The sequence below is a fragment of the Ovis canadensis genome, chromosome 12 (genome assembly GCF_042477335.2).
Source record: "Ovis canadensis isolate MfBH-ARS-UI-01 breed Bighorn chromosome 12, ARS-UI_OviCan_v2, whole genome shotgun sequence".
NCBI classification, from domain to species: domain Eukaryota; kingdom Metazoa; phylum Chordata; class Mammalia; order Artiodactyla; family Bovidae; genus Ovis; species Ovis canadensis.
This window is the reverse complement of record NC_091256.1, coordinates 49554089-49580970: the sequence shown is the minus strand read 5'-3', so window position 1 is coordinate 49580970 and position 26882 is coordinate 49554089. Positions and strand designations below refer to the sequence as shown.

Here is a 26882-nt window from a genome sequence, read left to right as displayed (position 1 = left end):
GAATTTTCAGAAAAACATTTTCCATAGAAAATTCCATTAATTTAATTAGTTGATCAGTATGCCATACATTATGTCTCTTAAATTTGAAGTTTTCATATATGATAATATGCACGTTTCAATGCTATTCTATATGAAACAGATCGCCAGTCCAGGTTCAATGCACAGACAGGGTGCTCAGGGCTGGTGTACTGGGATGACCCAGAGGGATAGGATGGGAAAGGAGGTGGGAGAAGGGTTCAGGATGGGAAACACATGTAAACCCATGGCTGATTCATATCAACGTATGGCAAAAACCACTACAATATTGTTAAGTAATTAGCTTCCAACTAAAATAAATAAATTAAAAAATTTTTCAGTATAAATTTTAAAATCAAGATGTAATTCTTGATCGTATTTTTATCACCTCTAAATTTTCCTCTATACCATCTTAGTACTGGATTATCTGAGTTTATTCTGATAAACACAGCTATTTGTTTTTAGCTAACCTATTAGGAAATTCAGGTGGTAGGCTGAATGACAGAAAAAATAGCTGTAATATATAACATATGGATAAAATTAAATGCTGAAACACCTAAAAGAATGAAAACAATGCAGCAAACAATAGATGTTATAACTAAGACAGTAATTTTCCATCTGAAATTTTTGAAATAATATTCACAAAACAGAAAGTACAGTATTTTGGTCTTACCACACTGTAGGTACAGTAATTGGAATTTAACTACTCTGTGCTCAAAGAAGATACATCATTTTATGACTAAGAAGTCCTATATAAGTTCTTACTAGATTTTAACTCTCAAAGGAAGTAAGATTAAAATTGTGGGGAAAATGAAAAACTCTAAACTTGCACAACTGCAAGTAAGCCAGGAGACAATGCCAATTTCAACTTACCAGGATGAATGGGTGGAATATCCATAGCAGGTCTACCTGATATCATCCGAGGATCCATGTATGACTGCATCATGAGCCACCTTGGATCAAAACCCATGGAAGCCAAATGCTGGGGGTGAGGTTGCATGGGCTGGTACAGAGGTCTATGTGGTGGTGGAGGGACAGCACTGCTGGATGGCTGAGAAGGAACCGTTTGTGGAAGCACACCTTGCTGTTGCTGCTGCTGCCACTGCTGCTGCTTCATCTGTTCCTGAAAAAATAGGCAGGATCGCACATTTTGAGCCTTTAGTTCCATGTGATAAATCAATACAACCAATCATATTGGAAAACAGGCTTTTTTGAAACCCTGAGGGAAAAGAACTCAAAACACATTTGACAGTGAGAGACGGCAAGACAAGAGAACAAAGGTTCAGTTATGACATTCTGCCTTATACTTCAGCAACTAATCACTCATCAATTACACTGCAAGAAACCATTTCCTAGAAAGGAAGATGAGGCATTAAGAAAAAAAGGAACGTATAAAGCCCCCATCAGCAAACTTTTACTAATTTAAAAGTGGCAAACTTTTCAGAGGAAATTTGTATGTTTTGGTATTTTGAATTTTATGTTAAATTATTTCTCATACTACTGAACAATAAACCTTTCAAATCACACATACAAGATAAAATGTTTTTACTGTTACCTGCTGCCGCTGGAACCGTGGTGGTAAAGACTTCTGAAACTGTTTAAAATAGCCAGATAATACAGCAGGCCGAGGCTGAGACCCTGACTCTGGTTCTGTTTCATGTGCTGCCTGCGTGGTCTCCTTTTCACCGCGACTGCTATCTTGTCTAGTGAAAACTGGGTCATCCTCTGTCCAAAGAAAAGGTGAAAGATAATTATACTCATCTCTGACACTTAACATTAATACATGCTGTTCATACTGGAGTGAAATAATCAGACATATTTTAAAAGTTAGAGGAAGAAAGTATCCTTACTCCAAAACACCATTTTGTACTTTAATATTGGTAACCATCAATGCAATGAGGTAACCTTAGTTTAACAAAACCTCAGATTTTCTCAAAGATGGATTCTTAAGATAGAACTCACATGCCCAGATGCTTTATCATGCAAAAGTCTGTATTTGATATTTTGCGATAATAAACCATTTCAAACTCTTATTTTTCACTGTTTCAATAAATGTTAACACTGCTGTCAACATTTACTTGTGGTTCACTAGCATTTAGATGAAAACAAGAATGGCCTATAAATACTTAAAATAGAACATGTAGGTTTATAACATTTTTTTGATTAGGGGATTATCTACAGAGAAAACTAATGAATCTAAACTATGATCATTCGTTTTAATGGTCATAAAACGAATGGTCATGACAACCAAATGACCACCGGTGTCTTCAAATATATAAACCATTGTTCTATGTAAGGGTATGGATTATGATACACAAAAAGGAGAGCCATACACATCTCTCAACCAAGAAAAGTTCTCATCCCAAAGAAAACCAGTTATATTCATTCTAGAAAATGACATTTGTTACAACTACAAAGCCATGTTATGTTATAAATTCTTTTCTCAGAGAATCAGAGGTGAATTTTAAGGGGAAAGCTCATGTAAAGCCAATGTAAAACCATGCAGTAAAGAATCAAAAGTCACACTTTGTATTAAATTCAATATTAAAAATGTTTTAAAAATGATAAAATATTAGAGGGAAAAGACAGCCAAGAAGGTGCAACATTTAAAAATGCAATGGGTACACGTTACTGGTAAACCCAGCTAAAGTTAAATTGCCATCAGAGGACATAGAAAATGTGAATGAAAATATAAGTGCCACCAAATAATGATTACTAAAAACAAAACCAAAATTAGTTCATGTACAATATATAGTCGCTGTTGACGGTAAATTAATCAGGGTCAATACACGTATTTGCTTGCAAAACTATGACTAAAATGAATTTCCTTATTTCTAATTCATGGTTTTTTCTCATTAACTGCGAATAAAATTCTCTAAGATTGTTCTTTCAGAATTCATCAAAGTATAAGAATATTTTTCATTTCTGTGGTGAGAAATTTTGCTTTACCTTTTTTAAGTGTTTTGAGCTAAGTGCTTAGGATACATAATAGAAGCCTATAACCAATATCAAATTATCTCTAGACTGCTTAATGTAAGAAATCTGTGCAATTTGGTAACTCAACAATCTGCACGGACTATATCTTATTTTTTTTTAAAGTTGAGATAAGAAAAAGTTGAGATAAAACACTCTTACTTCTCTTTATAGTGACATTAAGGACCAAATTTGAAGGCAACTTAGAATACAGATTAAAAACTTAAAGGAAAACTTTAAATAGCTTTATAACTTCAAGCAGCATTGTCTTATGGAAACAGCATGGGTTTTACGGTAAAAAAAAATTTCAGTATTTCTGTTAACAAAAATGTACTGAAATAAAACTCTTTCTATTTTAAATCACTGTTAACTCTACTAAGACCAAACGTTAAATTTGGAGCACAGTTCTATTAATTAGAGTTTTTGATCCAATTTTGGGAAGAATACATCAGCTGATTATAGCTAGCAAAGAAATAGCTTTTTGGGGGGTGTGGGGGGTGTGGTGCCACACATCAACAGGTATGAACCCATGCCTCCTGTGATGGAAGCAGAGTATTAACCACTGGATCACCAGGGAAGTCCAGCAAAGTTGTTTTTTTTTTTTTTTTGGGGGGGGGGGGGGGAAGCATTCTGGTAAGCATATAGATAACCTATGAAAGCTTTTATATATCCAAGCTGGTAGAAAAACAAATATGAAATGATGAACAGAGCAGTCATTTAATTATGACAATCCAAAATTCCCATTAAGCTCTATTCAACTTAAATTTTAGAGGTATTAACCCGTGTATAAACAAAGGAGATTTCATATAGTTAAACGCTGTGGAATCATAAAAGAGTAAAAGAATCAGCATCTAAGTATGAAGCCAATACTATTTTGCTGACAAAATAGAATTGAAGGTCATCTAACTATATGATATCTACAATAAACTCACTTTAGATCCAAAGATACAAATAAACTGAAAATGAAAACATATTCCATGGAAATAGTAACCAAAAGAGAGCAGGGTGGCTACATTGAGATAAAACTAACTTTAAATCAAAGTTTTACAAGAGACAAAGAAGGTCATTAAATACTAATAAAAGGTTCAATACAGCAAGACACAACATTTATAAACATTTACACACCTAGTAACAGGACCATTAAAAAAAACTATGATGCAAAATACTTGTACATCCTGGGGGATACATACTTGTACATTCAGAGGCTTCAACAACCCCATCTCAATGATGAACAGAACAGCCACACAGAAGTAAGGAAAAAGGACTTAATAAACCAACTAGACCAACTCTGGACTACCCTCGTAGCTCAGTTGGTAAAGAATCTGCCTACAATGCAGGAGACCCAGGTTTGATTCCCAGGTCGGGAAGATCCCCTGGAGAAGAAAATGGCAACCCACTCCAGTATTCTTGCCTGGAGAATCCCATGGACAGAGGAGCCTGAGAGGCTACAGTTCATGGAGTCAAAAGAGTCAGACACGACTTAGTGACTAAACCACCACCAAACCAACTAGATTCACAGACACATACAGAACACTCTACTCAAAAACAGCACATTCTTTTCAAGGACATTTTCAGAACAGACGATGTTAGGACCCAAATTAACTCTCAAAAGAGCTCAAAAGACAGATATAGAAAGTTTTTTCTCTAACCAAGATGGAAAGAAGTTCAAAACCACTAGAGAAGTAAGGAATATTCATAAATTTGTGGAAATTAAATAATTTCCTTCTCCAAGAAATTAAATAACACTCTTAAACAACCAAAAGATTAAAAAAGAAAGTGCAAGGGAAGTTAGAAAATACCTAAGAGATGAATGTAAACAAAAACACAACATACAAAAACTTACAGGATACAGGAAAAGTAAAGGGGGGAATTTATAACTATAAATGGTTACATTAAAGACCAGGAAAGCTCTCAAAATCAATAACCTAGAGTTATGACTTAAGGAATGAGAATAAGAACCAAACCCAAGGTACCAGAAGGAGATAAAATTCACAGCAGAGATCAAGAAAATAGAGAACAGAAAAATAGAGAAAAATCAATGAAAACAAAAGTTGGTTCTTTGACAAGCTCTACAAAATTGACTAATATTTAGCTGGGACAGTAAACTAAGGGAAAAAAAGACTCAAATTACTAAAATTAGAAATGAAAATGGGAAATTACTACCAATTATACAGAAATAAAAAGGATTATGAGAGAACTATGAACAACTGTACACCAATGAACTGGATAACCTAGATGAAATGTACAGTCTCCAAAACGAAAATATCTACCAACACTAAAAATCAAGAAGAAACATAAAATATGAACAGACTTTTTTAACTAGTTAGGAGATTGACTTGGCAATCAAAAATCTTGCAGCAAAGTCAAGTCCTGGACCTGATGGCTTCACCGATGAATTCCACCAAACATTTAAAAAACTAACATCAATTCTTCTCAAACTTCCAAAAACTGAAGAGGGAACACTTTCTAATTAATCTACAAGACCAGCATCACCATGATACCAAAGCCAAACAAGGACACAAGAAAACTGCAGATAAATACAAATATCTCTTATGAACACTGATGCAAAAATTCTCAATAAAATACTAGAAAATAGAATTTAGCAACATACTGAAAGTATACTAATTACCATTACCAAGTGGGATATATCCCTGGGATGCAAGGATGGTTCAATATATACAAACTGATCAATATACTACACACTGACAGAATGAAAGGAAAATAACATGATCATCAAAATTAATGCAGAAAAGGATTTTTGACAAAATTCAACACATTTTTATGATAAAAATACTCAAACTAGGAATAAAAGGAAACTACTTCAATATAATAAAATCCACTTATCAGAAACCCACAGCTAACACCACACTCAATGCTGACAGGCTGAGAAGTTTTTCTGCAAGATCAGGAAGACGACAAGGGTGCCTCCTTTTGCTACTTGTATTCAACTTAGTACTGGACAATTTTGAGGGGTTCAAGACTGCAGTGTAGGAAGTAACTGCAGATGTGGCAGAAACAGCAAGAGAGCTAGAAATCTGAAGTGGAGCCAAGGTACAACTGAATTGCTGCAACCTTATGACAAAACTTGAATAGACAGTAAGCTGCTTTCTAATGGATGAACAAAGAAAGTGGTTTTATGAGATGGAATCTACTCCTGGGGATGACTATGAAGACTGTTAAAAAGACAACACAAGATTTAGATTATTATTACATAAACTTACTTGGTAAAGCATCAGCAGGGTTTGAGAGGACTGACTCCAATTTTGAAAGATTTTTTGTGGATAAAGTTATGAAACAGCATTGATGTTATAGAGAAATCATTTGTAAAATAAGAGCCAATTGACGCAGCAAACTTCATTGCTATCTTACAGACATTTGCCATAGCAACCACTCCAACCTTCAGCAACCACCACTTGGATCATCAGCAGCATTAACACTGATGCAAGACTCTCCCACACCAGCAAAAAGATCATGACTCACTGAAGGGTTAGTGATGGTTAGCATTTTTAGCAATTAAGTATTATTAAGGTATGCACATACTATATATATACATATATATATATATCTAAAGAAAATGCTACTGTACACTTAATAGTCTACAGAATAGTATAAACATAACTTTTATATGCACTGGGAAATCAAAAAATTCACATGACTTGCTTTATTGCTGTGATCTGGAACAAACCTACAACATCTCTGAGGTATGCCTGACTCAAAAGAAATGAAAGTAGGGTCTCAAAGAGATATCTCTGTACACTCACAGTCACATCAATATTATTCAAAATAGGTAAAACATGGAATCGACCCAAGCGTCCATCAACAGATTGGGTAAGCAAAATATGGTGTGTGTGTGCATTTATGTGATGGATTAGTAGACTTAAAAATGGAGGAAATTCTATCCTTTCTTTTTTTCTTTCACTCATGCTACAACTGATGAAACTTAAGGACATTATGATAAACAGAAGTGTCAGTCACAGAAAGACAAATACTATATGATTCCACCCACATGAGGCACTGCCAACCGTTACAATCACACCCACAGGAATCACCACCCAGGGGCTGGGGAGTTATTGTTTAATAGACATAGAATTTTGATTTCACAAGATGAGAGGAGTTCTGGAGATAGATGGCAGTGATGGTTCATTATGAGTGCTTTTAATATCATTTTAATAAAAAATGGTTAAGATGCTAAATTTTATGCTACATGAATTTTATCATAATAAAAAAAATTACAGAACAAAACCCACATTTTCAAGTATTCAAATAAAAAAAAAAGTATCCAGTAAAATTCAACCTATAACCAAAAAACATCAATCACTTTTATTTGGATTACATATTTTAAAATACACAAACATTCAACATTCACAATATAAGTTAATAGGAAGCCTTTTGCAAAGCTTACATAAGGACAAACAAGACTATCATACCTTTGCTACAGCTGTCTTCACTTTCTGGTTTTTCTACCATAGGTTCTGAAGTAGGTTCTTTGTGTTCAATTTTTTCGTCCACTTTGTCTCTCTCTCTCTTCTCCAACTCACATTCCTTTTCCTGTTCTTTCGTCTTTTGCAGTTCTTTTTCCTTTTCTTGCTGCCGTTCTAGCTCCTTCTCTTTTTCTTGCTTCCTTTCCTTCTCCATTTCTCTCTGTTTTTCCTGTTCTCGCTCCAGTTCTTTTTCCTTTTCCTGTTGCCTTTCCCTTTCTTTTTCCCTCTCCTTCTCTCGCTCCCGCTCTTGCTCTTTTTCAAGTTCTTTCTCACGTTCCCGTTCCTTTTCTCGTTCCTTTTCTCGCTCCCTTTCTCTGATTTCCTCTGGAGAGGGTTGTTTGTCCACTATGCCAAGCTTCTCATCCAGTCGTTTAAGTTTCTCGGCACATGCTGCTTTCCTTTGTTCTTCCATTCTTCGCTCTTCCTCTTCACGCCGTTTACGAGCACGTTCCACTGCTGCAGAAAGTTCTGACTGTTGCCTTCTTCTTTGCTTCCATATTTCATCTTCATCTGGGACCTGCTGCTTGGGAGGAAAAGGGCCTGGTCTTCCAGGTACTGCCTGTCGGTCTGGAGGAGGATGCTGAAATTTTAAAATAAATTCTCAGATGAGTATGACAACACAGGATATATCACAGACAAATAGCAGGAGCAAAATTCTCCATAGAATATCAGAAAATTTCCCTGAAAAACATACACATTAAATGCAAAATGTGGGGAAAATAGTATATCTAGATAAGTTTCTAGAATAGTTAATCCAGCCATCTAATATTAACTGAGCATGTACCTGTCTATTGTGCCAGACATTAATGCTCACTCAGTATTTGCTGAGTAAAATTAGAAGCTGCCACAACAAGTATTTCAAAATCTAAATCTAGAGACAAAGGAAATTTAGAATATGAGTGCTTTAGCAGTAACTGCAAGGGATGGAATGCTAAAGAGGGGGAAAGGAAGCCCATAGAGACACAACATGGCACCACACGAGCCAAGACCGGGGTGCAGTTACAAGCAGAGAGTGGACAGTCAAAGACACTAAGTGAAGCGCACAGAGACACCGCTGCTGCTGACACACCAAAGGAGAAGAAACTCCTAGAAAGCAGCCTGGGTAGAGAATCCTTTTTTTTTGAGAAGTCTGTGTTTAAAGAGAGATTCATATCTGGAGCCCATGGTGGAGAGGGAATCACCTTAGAGACTGAGTTTTACTAATTTAATTTTCAACTGATGCGCTCTGAAACATATTACTACAAAGTCTAAAATCAATGCCAACAACTATGCAAAGACAAGCAGAATGAAAAAAAGCACATGAAGAGCTGAAACATCAAGGAACTAAAAATGTGCTTTTAAAATACTGATTTTTAATAGCTACTAGGGTGAAGAAACCTTAAAAGCCATGTAACTATACAGAATTCCTACAAAAGAGAAAACAATGATATGATGAAAACACTGGACTGAATACTACAACCAACCAACCAACCAACCAACCAACCAAACCATGAATCCAGACTCTACCATTTACTAACAGTGCTATCTTAGAAAAACTGCTCCATCTCTCTGGTATTGTTACTTAATCTATACCTCAAAGACAAGCTGCAAAAACAAAGTAATTATATAAGCACACCTAATTTACACTGTAAACTCACAGGGTAAGCATTTTTTGAAAAGGAACTTTACTGAAGTATAATTTACATAAAATGTGATGTATATATTTTAACTGTATAGTTTGATGACTTTGGACAAATGATAAACTTATGTAACTACTGCCCCATTCAACATATAAAGCATTTTCATCAGTCCTCTTTATGAATCCCTGACCCCATGCAACCAGTAATTTACTTCTGTAGTATAGAGTAGTTCTGCTTTTCCTAAAATTTCACAAAAATGGACACAATAAGTTTTGTTGTTTTGTATCTGGCTTCTGGTACTCAGGGTAGTGGTTTTGGGGTCACTGCGTGCAACAACTGTTTGCTCAATTCTATTGCTGGATACTACAGCATCAGAAGCATACTGTTTTGTCTGTGGACAGACATACTTTTGGATTGCTTCTAGTTTTTTAACTAGGAATAAGACAGCTACAGCTATTCCTGCTTAAGTATTTGTGTAAATGCATGTTTTCATTTCCTTTAGATGAATACCTAGGAATGGAACTGCCAAGTCATATGGCAACTATGTGTTTCACTCTATAAGAAACTGCCAAACTGTTTTCCAAAGTGATTACAGGTTTTATGGCTCCATCAGCAATGTATGAGGGTGTCATCTGCTCTATACCTTGCCAACATCTGGTGCCACTGGTGCCATCAGCCTTGAAAATTCTGGACATGTAACAAAATTTCAATGTGGTTTTAGTTTTCATTTTGCTGGGAACTAAAAATATTGAACATTTTTTCATGTGCTTATTAGCCATCTGTATACCTTACTTTATGAAATGAATGTTCAATTCTGTTGGACTCTTTGGTCTCATTGTTGAGTTGCAAGAGTTTTTCAATACACGTACGTGCACCCCCCCCACTGCCCAATATAAGTTCCTTGTCAGATGAAATACTAATATTTTTCCTGTGGTATCTTTTCTTTGCCTTAGAGATGTTTTTCAAAAATCAAACTGATCAATCTCTTCTTTCTAATTCATGTCTTTTTTGTCTCATCCAAGACATTTTTGTTGGCCCAAGTTCATAAAGACTTTCTTCTACATTTTCTGCTAAATGTTTTAGTTTTAGCTTGTATGTGTATAGAAATGCTACAAAGAGCATGCAACAGTTAAAAGAAAAATGACTAGTGCAGATGATGGTGATGGTACGTGCACCTATCACAACAGAGTGATCAGGGAAGGAAGGCCTGTGAACTGTTAATATCTGTGATATCTCAAAAGCAAATTTTAGAAGGATGGAGGGACGAAGAGATTACCTATGCTAACTGCTGCTGAGATTAAGTAAATGAATATAAGATGTGGCAAGATGGAACAGTCATTACTAACCTTGATAATAACATTTTTTCAAAGGTATACTGGGAGACGAAAGTATAACTGGAGAGGGTTAATGAGAAAGTGATGGCAGGAAGTGTAAAGAACTCACTAAAACAATTTTGCCATGGAGAACAGAGATATAGGGAGGAAACGGGTGGTGGTGATGGGGAGGTGTGAACTGTAGTGGAAGTTGAAGAAGGGTTGGTGTTTAAAACTTTTCTTGAAGATGAGAGACAATATTATTGGTAACCGACAAAGATGGGATCCAGGGAACAAGTAGAAAGGTGGTCCTAAGGAACAAGGACAATAGAAAAAAAGTCAGTACAGGAAAGGTACTTGATTAGGAAGAACAGGTGCTTCTTATTTTCTTAGAAAAATCAGGAGCATGCTAATCAGCTGAGAAGGAAGAGGGACAGGCTAAAGAAAGAGGTGCAGCTACAAGGTAAAGTTGGTAACTATTTCATAAAAATTATCAATAAGAAACACAGAACCTTTCCACTATAACAAATAGGGCAAAACAGACCATTAGTAAGCATTTAGTTAAGATTTACCTGCTGTGCAAGCAACTTTGGAGGTGGTGGCAAGTGTGATGATGGTCCACGTTCCTATTATAAAGAAAAGAATTTTTACAAAATAAGATAAAAAATATCTACTTCAAATATTTCTGACTGTAATGTTTTTCAGTGAGACCAAAAGACTGCAAAACGTAAAACATCATTACTCTTTTCCTTTTTAAAGGAAAAGTCCCTATAATATAACTACGTTCTATAGAGTCACTCAGGCATTTCAATAAGGTTACAAACACAAAATAACTTTGTTAAAAGTAGATTCTTAGTGTAAAAATTCTAGAATTGTAGCCCAAGTAATCCGGCTGTGGAGAATTATGCCTTTAATTTCAAATTTTTATTTATATAGGTCCAATTCTTTTTATGGAATTTTTTTCCTAATGGCAGACTAAACTTTTTAAGTTTATATAAAGAAAAGAAACATCGAAAACACTGAAACCAGATATGAATGGATTAGTCACTTGTTTTTATATATCAGTATCTCACACACACACATAAAGATAGTCTATATTTCTCCGTTCATTCATCATCCCCTATTATGTCAGTTAAAAGTCACACAAAATACAGGTTTTACTTAAAAATTACTTTAAAAAACCTGCTTTTCCAGAATTCACAAATTTACTTTCCAATGACTCACCAATGGCTTATGAAATGCAAACTTCTGGTACAGCATCTACTACTCAACAACTACTAGTTCTTACACAGCTCTTACTCCTCTCCAATATCACACTGCTGGGGACTTCTTCACAGGGCCTTGTTTCTCCATGAAGCTTTCATACTTCTCCACTCTGGTAGGAAGTGGTCCCTTCCCTTTGGAATTGCTCCTTTCCTTTTACTGGCTATTTCTTGCTTTAAGTAGCATGTTTTTTATGAAATCTTTTACACAGAAGTTTCTAAGAACTATGTGCACTCTGTCACTGCACTGTTAGCTCCTTATTTTTAACCTCCCTGAAGGCACCATTCCTCCATTTGTTTTGTACGAATTCAACAAATTCATGCTGAGTATATCATGAATTACTAAAGTAGGCTTTTTGGAAGACAGTCCCTTTAAATTCTCACATTGTAATGTAGTTCTTACTACATTTTAGAAGCAAGATCAAGTGTATCTACCGTCCATATGCTTCCTTGAAAAAAAATGTTTTTCAAAATAGCTCAGACTTCATAGATTTCTTTACGCCCTAGTGTGATTTCCCTACTGGGATAATATATAATTTCACACATGAATACTAACTAGGATTTACAAAGCATCCAATAAACTGAGGAGCACTTCAGGTATGTTTGTTTGGAAAAACAATTTATCCTTCCACTCTGACCTGACCAAGCTGCTATAAGAAGGAAAGGAGTGAAACTTTAGTTTCTACTCAGTATTTTTAGCTACTATAGTACTGATAGTTCCCGTTGGTATGCAATAAATCTATGGTTTATGTCTCTTTAAGAAAAAATATATAGTTTCCATTTCCTAAGTCTTTTTCCAACTCTATGATTATAAGATTAATTCATCCTTGTCCCTCATCTGCAGTGACAAGAACCTCATGATTCCCACAAACCTGATTGAACGGCGGTCCTTTCCCATAGGGACCTTTTGCTACTGATGGCTGGGTAGGTATCTGAGAAGATGATTTGGTGCTGGAAACTTCATCTGGTTCTTTTCGGTTTTCAGTGTTTTCAGAGGCTTTTGAACCTTGATCCTCACTGAAGAATCAAAACCCAAGTGAAATAATAAGTAGAATGGACAAAATATAAATGTTAAGTAAATGCATTTTCTCAACATAAAAAAGACATTACTTTCATATAGTTTTGGGGGAAAATGCATTAAGGAATGAGATGGCTTTTTAATTGAGCAGTGCAAATTTATTCACTCGAGAAATATACGCTATTATCTACTATGTGATGGGGCCTGGGCTTGGCCAGATTATCACAAGATACAAGCTGAAATAGAATACTTGTCAAATACAGACACTCACACTTGACACACAATATGATTCCATCATTTTCTATTAATCTATTATTCTCACCCAAAACTCTCATCTGAATGCAACTAATACTCCAGATAATTAATTATTCTCATTTACTCTAATTTGTTCTGATTTAATGAAAAAGAGCAATCAAGCTGTAGTATTTAAAAGTAATGACAAATCACAGGCATCTCACAGCTGATCATCAAACAGCAATGATTGCAACATTATGGCTGAAAAACTATACTGATATGTACATGCAAGCTCCTGTTTAAGAGCCCAATTTTTATGCTTTATGACCCATATATTCCTGTCCTCACCCTTACGTTTAAAAAAAAAAAAAAAAGAAAGAGGAAAAGCTCCCATTTCCCAAGAACTTATTGCTCCTTGCTAAGTTTAAAAAAATCAAAGACTTGAAACAGCTATTGTAACCCAAGTAAGTTTTCTCCAATTTTATAAATATGGATTAGGTCAAGAAAGTAAAAAGTTTTAAATGATCCGATACTGTCTCTCAAAGTATCTCCATTAGATGATGAGCATCTATGTAGTTTTTAACTTTTTATTTTGTATTGCGTATAGCCAATTAACAAACAATGTTGTGACAGTTTTAGGCAAACGGGTTAGGGACTCAACCATATAAACAGCTTCTTTTTAAAAAATAAATATTTTCTTTAGAAACATCAGACTGTTAATTTCTTGATTATTCATACTTTGAAAATTTGGCTCATCAATCACCTTCCCACTCAGTAAAAATCCTCAGAGTAGAACGTAGAAATTCTATAAGCAGGGAGGAAATACCTATTAATGAAAACTCTTTGCATAAATGGCTCTTACGGGATTTCCCTGGTGGTCCAGTCCTTAAGAATCCAACTGCCACTGCAGGGGACAGGGACTCACTTCCTGGACTCCCTGGTCCAGGAAGATTTCACATGCCAAGGGGCAACTAAGCCCATAGGCCGTAACTACTGAAGCCCGCACTCTCCAGAGCCCGTGCCCTGTAACAGAAGCTGCCACTGCAAAGAGAAGTCAGTGCACGACTAGAGAACAGCGCCTGCTCGCCACAACTAGAGAAAGCCTGTGAGCAACAAAGACCCAGAGCAGACAAAAATAAAATTAAATAAATGGCCCACGTTACATTAACAAATTCACACTGTTATTAGTAACAGATATCACACCTTACCTGCTGTTTTCTTTAGGACTACTACTTCCTTGCTCATCATCATCACTGAAATTCAGCTGTTCTGTATAATCCACTTCCATCTGAGCACCTATTAAATTAAGGAGAATTCAGACTGACTGTTTCAAAGTGTATAAAATCTAAAAATGCTTTACTAATCTTGTCTCCTACCTGCCCAACCTTCGTCAGCTTCAGCATCTAGGTTATCAAATTTATCAAGCTCCTTTAGCTCTGACGCACTAAGGATGGAGGGACGTTCAGGCTCAGAGGCCCATGAAGGAGGTGGGCCTCTTCCTCGAAGGCCTCTAAGCAGTGACAGGTTATGAGGGAAAAAGGATACTAATTAATGATACTAAATTAGGAAAATAGTAAAAGATTGGAATTTAGTTAATTTCAATTCAACATTAATGCTTTCTACATGATGATATACAAAGTATTCTGCACTGACATGTGTATGAAGAGACTGTAAGATTAACACACAAATTTAAGACAATACATAATGATATTTCTTATGCAGATATTTAACAGCAAAATTTTCAAGCATTTAAAATACAACAAATATACATTAGAAGTCTATATGGCTAAGAGTACTACTCATCTGAAAATAAAGAACTTGAAAGAAAATCATCATTCAGGAGGATGCTCAAGGTTTACAATTAAAAAAAAGAATGGGGGTTATCAACGTCATGGAAGGAAGAAAGAGTAAACAAGTGCCATCCATTTCGGGGGCCACAATTTTCAGTTTTCAGTATTTTATGTCAAATGATTTAATGTTTTAGAAGATTAAAGTAGTTTTGTTCTATCTTGATGAAAGTCAACCAATTACTTGTTGATGACAAATGTACCTTGAAGACAGAATAATAAATCCCCACAATCTACTCAACCTCCTGAAAATTTTAACAAGCATATATATATATATACACATATATATATATACATATACCCTGCAAACTTTAATCATTTAATAGTCTTACTTGTTTGTTTCAGATAAAGAAGGTGGAAACCTCATGGGACCATGTAGAGGAGGATAGGCCATCCTAGGATACTGCTGAAACATCTGCATTAAGGAAACAAAAATTGGTAAATTTAGCTACTAAGTTATTAAAAAAAAAGTTAACCCAAGCCTGAAATTATAATACATAGAAATGATTAAATAGCACTGTGAATATAGAATTTTATCTACTGGTATAGATAACACTGTCAGTAACAAGCCTTTTATAAAACTACTGCCTCTACCAAGTCATTACAAAGAGATAAGAACTAGGACACATCATATTAAGAACTTCTGTTATCTCATTAACAAAGTTTCATAAAAATAACTGTGCACAGAACTGAAAATATAACAAACACAACATGCATGCACCTCAGAAAACTTCAATTTTCTTAACCAAGTTTAAAGATGTGAAATGATACAATGTGAAACCTCATCCTAATGCGGTCTCGGTAGATTAACTGAGAGCAGATTTGTTGGTAAAGAACTCAGTTCAGACACAAGAATAGCCCATAACCAGAGAAAGGTGAGGGAGGAAGTGGGGAGGCAGCTAATTGAGGGATTTTCTATGGGTAGGGCACAAGTGGATTCTGAGTCAAGTTATTACACAGATAGTAGTTACATACAAAGGCCCAAAGATGATGCTCTCCATGGGAACTTGGGTCTGCGAATCTGACTTTAGGAGAATTTGTATGATAGTTTATGAAGACAACTAGTAATACCAAGGGAATTATCCTATGGTTTCTAAGGGAAGAAATGTCAAGCAGTGCTTGGTTATTTACTCTTCTCATATCCAGGTTAAATTATGTTTTAAAAAAATGAAATTGTATTACCTTAAATACATAATTTATATCCTGAAATAGATTAGTTTTTCTTTAAAAACAAAAGAACCATTAGATGAGGAAATTACTTCATTATTGAAGAAAAGCTATGCTTATATGATTGTGCTATGTAAAGAAGAAATTTCTAAGCAGAGTTGGAGCAAAAGTTAATTAAGATAAGCAACAGCTGAAACTCAACTGGGGAAGCTTTGTGTCTGGGGAATACTCCAGAGAATTTTTGGTTCCATCTCACTTCCACACTGAAATTAGCAAATAGATGATTGGAGGCAAATGGTCATAGGTTAAGTTGCATTAGATCCTTCTGATTACTCAGGCATAGATAGTAATTTATGTGGTGTTAAATGTTTAAAATTTAGGAATTTGCCTCAAAAACATTGTAGAAACAACTTCTCAATATATAATATTTTAAAACATGTTTGTTTAGTGAAACACTTTATTTGAATAAATTCATTGATGAAACTGGTAACAGAGCTCACTTGATCTTCCCTCTTAACTTCCCTTATCCCACCCCAACATCTGGCAATTCAGGGGTCCTTGGAAGCACAACTTGAAAAATACCAGGAGACAAGTATTTGGATACAAATCATTACTCAAGGTCAGGTTAGCATCTAAGACTGACCTTATTATACACCCCAACAATTAAAGAAAATACTCAACAAGCAATTGTACTAATAATTTATTTCCTTCTCTCTTAGAATGGTTAAATAAAACGTAAATTTATTTACTTGAATACATGTAACTCACCATATAATTTCACAGTAGACTGAGAGCAAACAAAAAGAGGGCAACAAATTTATAGGAAATACGGGGGTCAGAAGTATATATAGTAATATATACTTTCAAAAATTAAATTTCCCCTGCCACTCTTAGGTTCTTTTTTTTTTGAGGTGGGGGTGCAATGTGTGGCATGTGGAACCTAATTCTCTGACTAGAGATCAAACATGTGCCCCCTGCACTGGGAGTGTGGAACCACTGAACTGCCAGGGAAGTCCCCTCAGAAATATATATTAAATGAAACTATAAGGACAGAATCAGCAAAATCCAGACTATGAGAAACTCCACGGGATAACAAACTGTAATAGATATGCTCCAAAGAAAATAAGAGATGGAAGAAAAGATAATCATAGATAATAAAATTGCTAAGAAAAATACCAACCAATCTCAAGAACAGATGGTATCTGGATCCTAATTAAGAGATAATCAGGGAAACTGGAACAATGATTTAGTATTTCAAGAATTTTTTTTAATATATGTGTGATAACGGCACTGTGAATTTCCCCCTAGTCTTCCTCTTTTAAAATCTAATCTAAAATATATATGGATGAGATGATCTACTAGGATTTGCTTAGTAATCCCAGATGGTGAGAAATGTAAGTGAAGCAAGATGTACCACAAATTGGTAACTGTTGAAGATGTATGGCAGATATGGGTGGAAGAAAGTTCATGCTTTCTATTTTTGAATGTTAAAAATATTTCATTATACAAAGATTTTAAAAACACTTAAAGGTATATTAATAAACTTAAAGGTATATTAATAAAAACTTTAGAACTAGAGCAGGTATTAACCTTTTTTGTGCCATGAACAACCCCTTTAGCAGTCTGATAAATCCTATGGACCTCATCTCATAAAAATGTTTTTAAATGCCTAATTGAAAACACAGGATTACTAAGAAATTAATTATACTAAAATTCTGTCACGATATTTAAAAAACAAAATTTGTGATATGGTAACATGCACGCTTCAATAAGTAACACTAATTTGAATTATGCTGAGTATAAAAAATATTTGCAGTATCTTAATGTAATGTTATATGAAAATACCTATGATGCCTATTAAGGGTAAAACTCAGGTACTGCTGTGATTGATTCCTAAATTCATAATCGAAGGAAATGTTAATTTTTAGTTAGATGTCAATGAAAATAAAGACCTAAATTTTCCCCCATTCCAAATATTTCCTTGGTATCCAGATCAAAAACCTCTTATTTAGCCCCTTGCTGATTCAACAATACTCACATAAGGAGGCATCATAGCTCTGTACTGCGAAGCAAGGGCAGGCTGCTGTCCATTCAGTTTAGCCTGTGGAGGACCACAAGCTATCCTCTTTTCTACCACTTTGAGGATATCACTTTGCTCTGATGCTCCAGCTGTGCTTTCATCCTGGCCAGGCTTTTCATCTTGGTCAGATGTTAAAGATGAACTAGCAGATTTACCACCATCTCTCCAACAAGCAACATCTGGTGTGAAAAGAGATAGGAAAATAAGAAGACAAAGAAAATCTCAAAATGCAACAGAGTGCAACCAAGTGAGGCATACTTCAAGAATATTTTAGCAAGTAAGCACAGTGAAGGAACAGTAAAGTCTAATCTACTCTGTACTAGAAATCAAGTAAGCATAGTGAAGAAACAGTAAAAGTCTAATCTAGTTTGTACTAGATATCTAGGCTTTGAAGGTGTTTAGGGAGTCAGAGCAGTGACTTCCAAAGTAGAGAGGATATACCTCAGAGGCTACCTCCAGAAGCAAACACTGAGGTTGGGGAAGAAAATATTAAGAATTCCCAATCAAGCTTCACCAGTTTTTGATACAGAGATTAAAATCAGTTATACCAGAGCAGTCCTGAGGGAAGGGAGTTCTGTACCCCAAAAGGATTGATAGTGATGCATGCTCTCATTCATTTTTCGTCTATCACTGCCTATTACATGTGCCCAAGTGCACAGATTCAGTGTCTGTGTAACCCGATTCAACTACACGTAACCAGATAAAACAGATAATTGGTTTTACAAGGAAACCCTGTTTGGTTCAAGTGGTCTCTACTCCTTCTATTCACACCTGATGTAGTCCACTCAACTGTGTACCAGGATTGGCCTGTGCAACCTGTACAGTAAGATAGATGTGTTGGCGGTCTTCTCTGAAAACAGGCTATGAAAGCCTGGGGGTTTCCATCTTGAGTGAGAGATGTCTGTCTGTCCCTCCTTATTTTTTCTGAGGAAGTCATGTTGTAAGCTGCCCACACACAAACGAGCCACGAGAGAGCTTGACACAGCAGCCCCAGTCAGGCCAGCATCAGATGAGGGCTTCACTGTAATTTTGAAGAGAGAGAACCCCCAGCTAAGTGGCTGCCAGATTCCTAACCGTCAGAGACTGAAATGTCCAGTTCAGTTTGTTATCTTAAGCTGCCAAATACATTACACAGCAACAGATAACTGGTGAAAAGAAATTAAACAAGAAAATAGTGGAGCTGACACTATTATTCCTAATATAAACTCATCAACCACATAACAATAACAAAAAATAAAAAAAATTAATTAGACATTTTAAAATCTCTCAAAGATTTTACATTTCTATTTTTAGTTTATGCTTTATAATGCACATAATACAAGTATCTCTTACTATTCAAATTAATTAGCTCCTCAGTTTTAATTCAGAAAGCAAGGGATCCTTGAATATTAGCAAGTGAATGGACATAATTTATATATGAACATTGCATATTGGGGAGGTTTGATAAAAATTTTGACTATTGTAAAAATAACCAAATACTGATGTAAGTTCCCTAGTCATTTTGTTAAAAAGCTAACTTTTGATTTAGTAGGTTGGGTGTGAGGCCCAACACACATACTTCCAACAAATTCTCAAGTTAAACTGATGCTATTCATGTAAAAACCAAACTTGAGTGGCAATCAACTATAGTTACTGTCTGCCTTTTCAAACTACATACAACAGCAGCAGGCAGGAGGTTATATCAAAACAGAACACAAATATAATCTCACTCTATACTTTTACTAAGAGAAAATATTCTTACTTGGTGGGCGTAAACTGGGTCCAGGTCCATAATTGTCATCATTTGCTTCTTTTTCTTTTTTTTCCTGATCCCCAGCTGCCTGTAGGCTAGGAAATTCTTGTTGAAAATGACTATTCACCTGGATTCCTACGCATTAAAAAAAAAATACATACAATACTGAAGATAATACAAAAACTCTCCCAGGACAGAGCTCTCTCCTTTTTTTGGTAATTTATTCCACACTGCAATGGTAACTGTTCATATCCATAAAATTTTCAATTTATCTAGAATTAGAATCCCTTGGAAAGTTAATGAACAGCCATGAGGAGAAAAAAAAAATCTGAGAAAGGCATCTGCCAGACATCGTTCTGGCAGACTCATTAAAATTGGTGCAGCAAACAAGTAGAGTTTCACTTCTGTTTCTCTTTTATTATGACTCCTTTCATTTTCAACACAAGTTAAATTATTTTGCTAATAAATAACACTAAGAACCAGTTCAAACAACATTACTAAAACAGAATTTATGAGTCAACACTATAAATATGGTGAGGCTATGATGTTTTTGTTTAACTGCTGAGATACTGATGGCACCTCACTATTCACTCATTTGCCTATCTACCTGCCTGCCTATTTATTTTACACTTCCATAAACTAAAAGAACTGACTTTATTAGCTTGAGGGCCTAGATGGGTTTCTCTATATGTTTTACAGACATATTTGCAAGTGGGGAAATCATATTTTGTTGGGGAGTCCATCATTCCTAGCAGGGAGGGAAGTATCACAGCTACTGTCCTTGATGGCTATTCTCCTAGATCTTCTCTACCGTGGAAACTGGGAGTAGCATGCTTGAAACAAGAAAGGCTGAAGGGCACGCATGGAGATTAATATGGTTTACAGCAATCAACATTAATGTCTGGGTATTTTCTGTCTCAGAACTGAAGGCACAAGATTTTGTCTGGTTACAGAGGGTAAAGACAGAGTAATGTGGGGCTTGGGGTATCTTAAAGACTACTTCTTTGATTCCTATTACTGGCTCATATATAGGTCTTAATACTGAAACTTAACTAGACCAAAAGATTTTTTTAAAAGATCTTTTTTTTTAAGGGTCTAATAATTTCTTTTGACAGTGTTCTCTGCCCCTGCCAAAACAGTATAATTTGCCCCTTATCTTCTGTATGGCTGTTCAGTAACTATCAAGCCTAACCAGTTTCCCCAGCTAATGTCTACTTACCATCTCCTTGCCCACCTTGCTTGTTACTGGCCCATGATTTGGGAGCAGGTGCTACTTCTGGGGGAGCTGCAACCCCAGGTTTTGGTTGTGCTGGTGGAACTTCTGGTGCTCTTAAAAAAATATGAATCCATTATTTCAGATATTGTATGTTTAAACAAAATAATTATTTCACTTAAGCTAACTCTGTATACAAATGATTTTGGCTACATATTTACTCAGATGCACCCCCCCATGCGTTCTCTCTGCAACATTCCTTTAAAAGAAGTACAGCTATTTTTGTCCTCTTTTATTTCTACCCTTGAATAACCCAAGGAGATGACAGCTTTGTTTTTAATTTTGGAAGGAAAGGAAGGGAAGAAGGAAGGAAGAGAGAGAGAAAAAAATAGAAGCACTCATTATTGAACATAGCTACCAAAAATTACTTTTGAAGAAGTAAACATTTATAATTAGAAATAACATTACAGGCATACATACAGTCTGGATTGGTGGGATTAGCCAGGAGCTAAGGCTAATAAGCAAGCTCTCCATTCAGCAGTCAATAGGTTCACCGCTACATATTACTGTTAATCAAAAGAAGTCATAGCAACCTGACTGATGTGTCCCCATGAGTATAACGTGTTTTACAAGGGTCTACAGTTTCAACTGACATCCCCGGTGGCTCAGATGGTAAAGCATCTGCCTACAGTGTGGGAGACCTGGGTTCAACCCCTGGGTCGGGAAGATCCTCTGGAGAAGGAAATGGTAACCCACTCTAGTACCCTTGCCTGGAAAATCCCATGGACAGAGGAGTGTGGTAGACTACAATCCATGGGGTCTCAGAGTTGGACATGACTAAGCGACTTAACTTTCACAGTTTCATTCAATCCTTGCAATGAGTTAAGGCTTAAAAATAAAACAGTTAACAGACTTAAGAAATGCAATATATTTCTCGTATACTCAGACCTAAAACTGACTTGCTACTACAAAATAATTCTATTAACTAAGAAGTAGAGAACAATAAGCCTTTGATAAGCTTCACCCAAGTAGTAGCATTTATCATATAAAGCTCTCCAGAATACAGAGCTTTAGTAACAGTTATAGACAAAAAGTATCAAGTACTCATTTTCTTGTCTTATTTTTAAAAATTACCACTACTTGGCTTGGTCGTTCAATAAACCAAGAACCCTGCATCATTCTTGACACAGAATACTGTATACTTATTGAATGAATTATGATTAAGAGGGACATTACTAATTCCATGCCAGTTTTCTTGTTAATTCTTTATTCATTCAAATAGTATTACTTGATTACCTATGATGTACATCAGGTAGTTTCAATGAGGCAGACAGGAACTCTAAGCTTTGTGGAAATTATTTAACAGAATCAGCTCTTAAATCATAGAAAGAGAATGCCTGATTTGGTAAGGAATAGGAGGGAGCCTAACACAGTGTACGATAAAAGGAAACTTATGATCAGTATTCCTGTCATCTGTCCTATTCTGACACCTGAAAATACTGCCACTAAACCCACTCCTAGTAAAAATTACACAAGAGCTGACCATATATAAAACATTTTAAAGGGCATGATATATGTAATACACATAGCATAACACCTAGCACATAGAAGGGACTCAAACATAAAGAATGGGGAATGATTTCATTTTTTAGTAGACTTCGACTTACTTTTCTTCTTCGTGTTGCTCTTGTTTTGATGCCCATCCTGTGCCGTCTTTAGGTACAATGTTCACATTAGGATCATTGCCTTTGTTTTCTGCTTTGAGACTTGGGAGGTTAGCAGGTGGAGGCATACGCCGAGAAATACCAACTTTTCCAAGACTCTGTAATCCATGGCGAGCTGCAACTAAAGATCAGTAACATCAACTTTCTTAGTAACTATTTTATTCTTAAAACAACACAAAAGACAATAGGAATTAATGGGAATCTTGGGCTATTATTTTCTATTATTTTAAGAAACAAAATGTAAAACTAAGCCACAAACCTGCAACATAACCCAAGATAGAAGTTGTATTCAAATTTAACTATCAAGTCACTGAACAGATGCTTGAAAAATTCTAACAGATGAACTAACTCTATAAACTACAAAAAAGAAAACACTGAAAGTGCTGTTTTGTACTTTTCCCCAAGGAACTGATTTTAAACTCAAAACTTCATACGTGAAACAATAAATATGATACAAAACAATCTCACAGACATATAGGACCGACATGTGGTTGCCCAGGGGAAGTGGGTGAAATGGGAGTTTGGGATCAGCAAATGCAAATTAGTATATATAGAATGGAGAAACAAAGTCCTTCTGTATTCAATATACTGTGATAAATTGTAATGGAAAATAATATAAAAAATGTATATATATGTATAACTGAACCACTTTGCTATACAGCACAAATTAACAAACACTGTAAATCAACTACACTTGATTAAAATAATTTTAGCTTTATACCTATTAATCTCATTAACCAAGTCTCCCCTTTGGAACCATATAGTTTAACTTATTTTCTGCTGACAACAAACTGGAAAAAAACAAACATATTTTAAAACATTTATAAACTTTTAACTTTAAAAACTTCATATCCCCTCAAAAATATGTATGTACATAAAAAGCCCAATACAAACAGGGCTGCTTTAACACAGGTTTGCCTAGATCCTAACAGCAATAGCTCTAGTTTATCACTTAGAGTAATAAAATGAAACCATGAAAATTACAAAAAACATAAAAGCTACTTGATTTTACTCACCTGTGGTTTTCTGAGTTTCTAATGATTTACCCTTGTAAGTATTAAATAAACTGAGTGTCGCATACTTTTTCCCATCCTTTGCTTTCGTGCTCTGGCCTGACTTCTCCGACATTTCGGTGGAAACTCATCGAGTCTAGAACCTTCTGCCACACCCTTTAAAATCAGTCTGTAAGATTAACAGAAGAAAGAGAAATAAGGAGGAACATTTTAGAATTAGTTTACTAAAAACTTAGTAAATTCAAATGATCACAGAAATTCTGAAAAATAAAAACGAGATGTTAAATCATTCTTTAATAACTCACATTAATAATAATTTCATGAGCCTGTTTAATACTGTAAAATTCCAACAACCAACATGTGACAAAGTTAATCAAAATAAACTGCCGTGTGCTTGGTGAGTATATTATTTATGGTTTGTAACCACTTAACTATTCTACAGAGAATAAGGGTTTTAAGCCATACTGAGATGAACAGTTGAACTACAGTTAATCGATGGAGAATGTCTTTCTATCTAATAAACAAATATTCAACCTAATAGGACTGAGATGACTGGCATGATCAGCTTACACATATGGAATCCAAATGTGACAGAAGGATAACATCCTCTTCTTATAAACTGCATGCCTGTGTTTTCAGGCAATATGTGTCTAACAAGAATCTTTTATTTGTTTAACAGTCTAGAATAGAAAGAACATTCTATTTTCTCTGCATTCTGCAAAGGGTAGAACACTCCCTCATAAATCTAAGACACAGTATTCTATTTCACTAGAGTAAGTGTTCAAGAAATAGTGTAAAAAAGAAAAAGAAATAGTGTACACTTGTCAAAAGTCTCTGTATACGAGAAGTAAAGAGTACTTTAATGAACATTCATATACAAAGAGAATGTTCATCTTTGGAATTAATATACCCTAATTAAAAACTAGCCTAGTAATACACAGGGGAGGAGATACTGATTAGTTCTCATACTATTTCTCTTCAATTTATTAAGGTATACATTTCAATCTTAGGAATTGTTTCTTTTTCTGTGCATGTTTGCTTTATTTGTTTTGAGAGTAGAAGTAGGGCAGGAGGTAGTGAATCTAACAAGAAACCAACAATAGCTATAAGCATGGGAGCTGAAGATTACAGAACAGGATATAATGCAAAAAGCATTCAAAGTCAAGGAATGCCTGAGTAGATCCTATCATCATAAAGATCCTTTCATGCACTGGTTTTACATTTGTCAATTACAGAATAAGCATCACATCCAGAGGGATGATTTTACATTCATATCAACTAACATACAGTATTCACGTAGTGCCATAAAGTTTATCTGTAATCTTCACATCTATTATCTCATTTTAGACTAAAAATGTTATGATACAGTTAGTATTCTGGTTTTACAGATGACGAAACTGATGTTCATAGATAAACGAGACTGGCTTTGAAATCAAGGCTACTGGTCAGTCGGTTTATACCATGCTGTCTCCTATAACTAATTACTTAGCTTCTCCAAGTATACATTTACAATTTGAAATAAACTGTGTAAACCACTCACCTGCAACCAAAAGAACTACATTAACATACAGATCGCTTGCAATCATAGGTGCAAGTGAAGTGAAGTTGCTCAGTCGTGTCTGACTCTTTGCGACCCCATGGACACCAGGCTCCTCCATCCGTGGGGTTTTCTAGGCAAGAGTACTGGAGTGGGTTGCCATTTCCTTCTCCAGGGATTCTTCCCGACCCAGGGATCGAACCCAGGTCTCCCGCATTGTAGACGGACGCTTTACCATCTGAGCCACCAGGGATTTAACATGTATATAATTAATTTTATCCCAAGGGTGCTAATGATGACAGTGTGAAGACAGCTATACTCACGAGAATCTCTCTTGTTGACATATTTTTACCAATAACATGGACAAAGATATACAGGAAGAATATTCCTCTCCAGTGACAAAAAAGGAGACTGCATATTCACTAGATGACAAAATTAAGATTCAAGGGTATCTTTCTTCAGGTGAAAATAAGGTAACTTGTGTAAAATAAAAACTGTCAACTTCTTTCACCCTCATTTGATGGCAATTTAACACCTAACAATCTCCAAACTTCTCTTAATACCACAACTACTAATGGAGACCCTCACCTGCCTACATCATAAAAAAAGCAATAACATTAAGAAACTTAAATTTCCTTAGGGCAAACCTACAAGCCCACCTGCATCTACATCCATCTTTCCGAAGGGTTGCCTTTCCTTCACCTGTTGTTGAAAGTGGTTCTCAGGATCATCTAGAAACTTGTTAGATATGCAAATTCTCAGGATCAAAGTCATACCTACTGAATCAAACTGAGGATAAGACCACTGTGCTTTAAAAAGCCCTCCCAGTGATTGTGAAAAAAAAAAAAAAACCCACAAAAGTTCAAGATATAATGATTTACTATAACCATGTATATATGCTAGGGCATCCCTGGTAGCTCAGCTGGTAAAAGATTCTGCCTTCAAGGCAGGAGACCCCTGTTTGATTCCTGGGCCGGAAAGATCCGCTTGAGAAGGGATAGGCTACCCACTCCAGTATTCCTGGGCTTCCCTAGTGGCTCAGGTGACATGACTGAGCGACTTTCATCTTCATATATATGCTAAGCAGTGGTCCTTAATCCTTGCTGCAAATTAAAATCACTTGGGGATTTTAAAACATACCAGTTTCTAGAGTTGTGAGGTGGGGTCTGATTATCCATTCTTATTTTGAAAATGCTCCTCAGGCAATTCTAAACATTTAAGCAGTCTTCAGAATCACTGCAATAAAGGAAGTGTACCTTTCCTTACATTCCATCAAAGACCAATCCTTCCTTCTGTGTTACCCATCCTCTCACCACTTTCTTTCTCCTTCTAAATTTGTCTGCAGGAAATCCCACCCACTTCTAAGGCTTCAACTACCAACTGTGTATGTCAAATTTGTATCTCCAGCACAGAATTCTGTGTTCCTAAAGAATCCCACTGCCTGTTTACATTTCTCCTTTGTTTTGACTTCCCTGGTGGCTCAGACGGTAAAGCGTCTGTCTAGAATGCAGGAGACCCAGGTTCGAGCCCTGGGCTGGGAAGATCCCCTGGAGAAGGAAATGGCAATCCACTCCAGTTCTATTGCCTGGAAAATCCCATGGACAGAGGAGCCTGGTAGGCTACAGTCTATGGGGTCACAAAGAGTCGGACACGA

General features: G+C 35.7%; 1 protein-coding gene and 1 non-coding gene across 18 annotated transcripts in view; one reads left to right on the top strand and one right to left on the bottom strand.

Moving 5' to 3' along the window:
• Nucleotides 1-26882, bottom strand: part of PRRC2C (proline rich coiled-coil 2C) — a 94876-nt gene that overhangs the window by 43164 nt on the left and 24830 nt on the right. For 12 of the 17 annotated variants that reach the window (XM_069545626.1, XM_069545616.1, XM_069545632.1 and 9 more), the window contains exons 2-14: nt 23695-23860; nt 22622-22799; nt 20961-21070; nt 19751-19876; nt 17968-18188; nt 15095-15177; nt 14292-14425; nt 14124-14211; nt 12536-12680; nt 10974-11027; nt 7416-8049; nt 1571-1740; nt 889-1138 (exon numbers count right to left, since the gene is read on the bottom strand). In XM_069545626.1, the coding sequence (XP_069401727.1) occupies nt 889-1138; nt 1571-1740; nt 7416-8049; nt 10974-11027; nt 12536-12680; nt 14124-14211; nt 14292-14425; nt 15095-15177; nt 17968-18188; nt 19751-19876; nt 20961-21070; nt 22622-22799; nt 23695-23806 (2305 nt within the window). In that variant the 5' untranslated portion in view covers nt 23807-23860. The remainder of the gene's footprint in view (nt 1-888; nt 1139-1570; nt 1741-7415; nt 8050-10973; nt 11028-12535; nt 12681-14123; nt 14212-14291; nt 14426-15094; nt 15178-17967; nt 18189-19750; nt 19877-20960; nt 21071-22621; nt 22800-23694; nt 23861-26882) is intronic. The other 5 variants (XM_069545619.1, XM_069545623.1, XM_069545630.1 and 2 more) reach the window with 3 other exon arrangements.
• TRNAS-AGA (transfer RNA serine (anticodon AGA)) lies at nt 26698-26769 on the top strand. Its single transcript has one exon. It is a non-coding gene; the product is annotated as a tRNA-Ser (tRNA).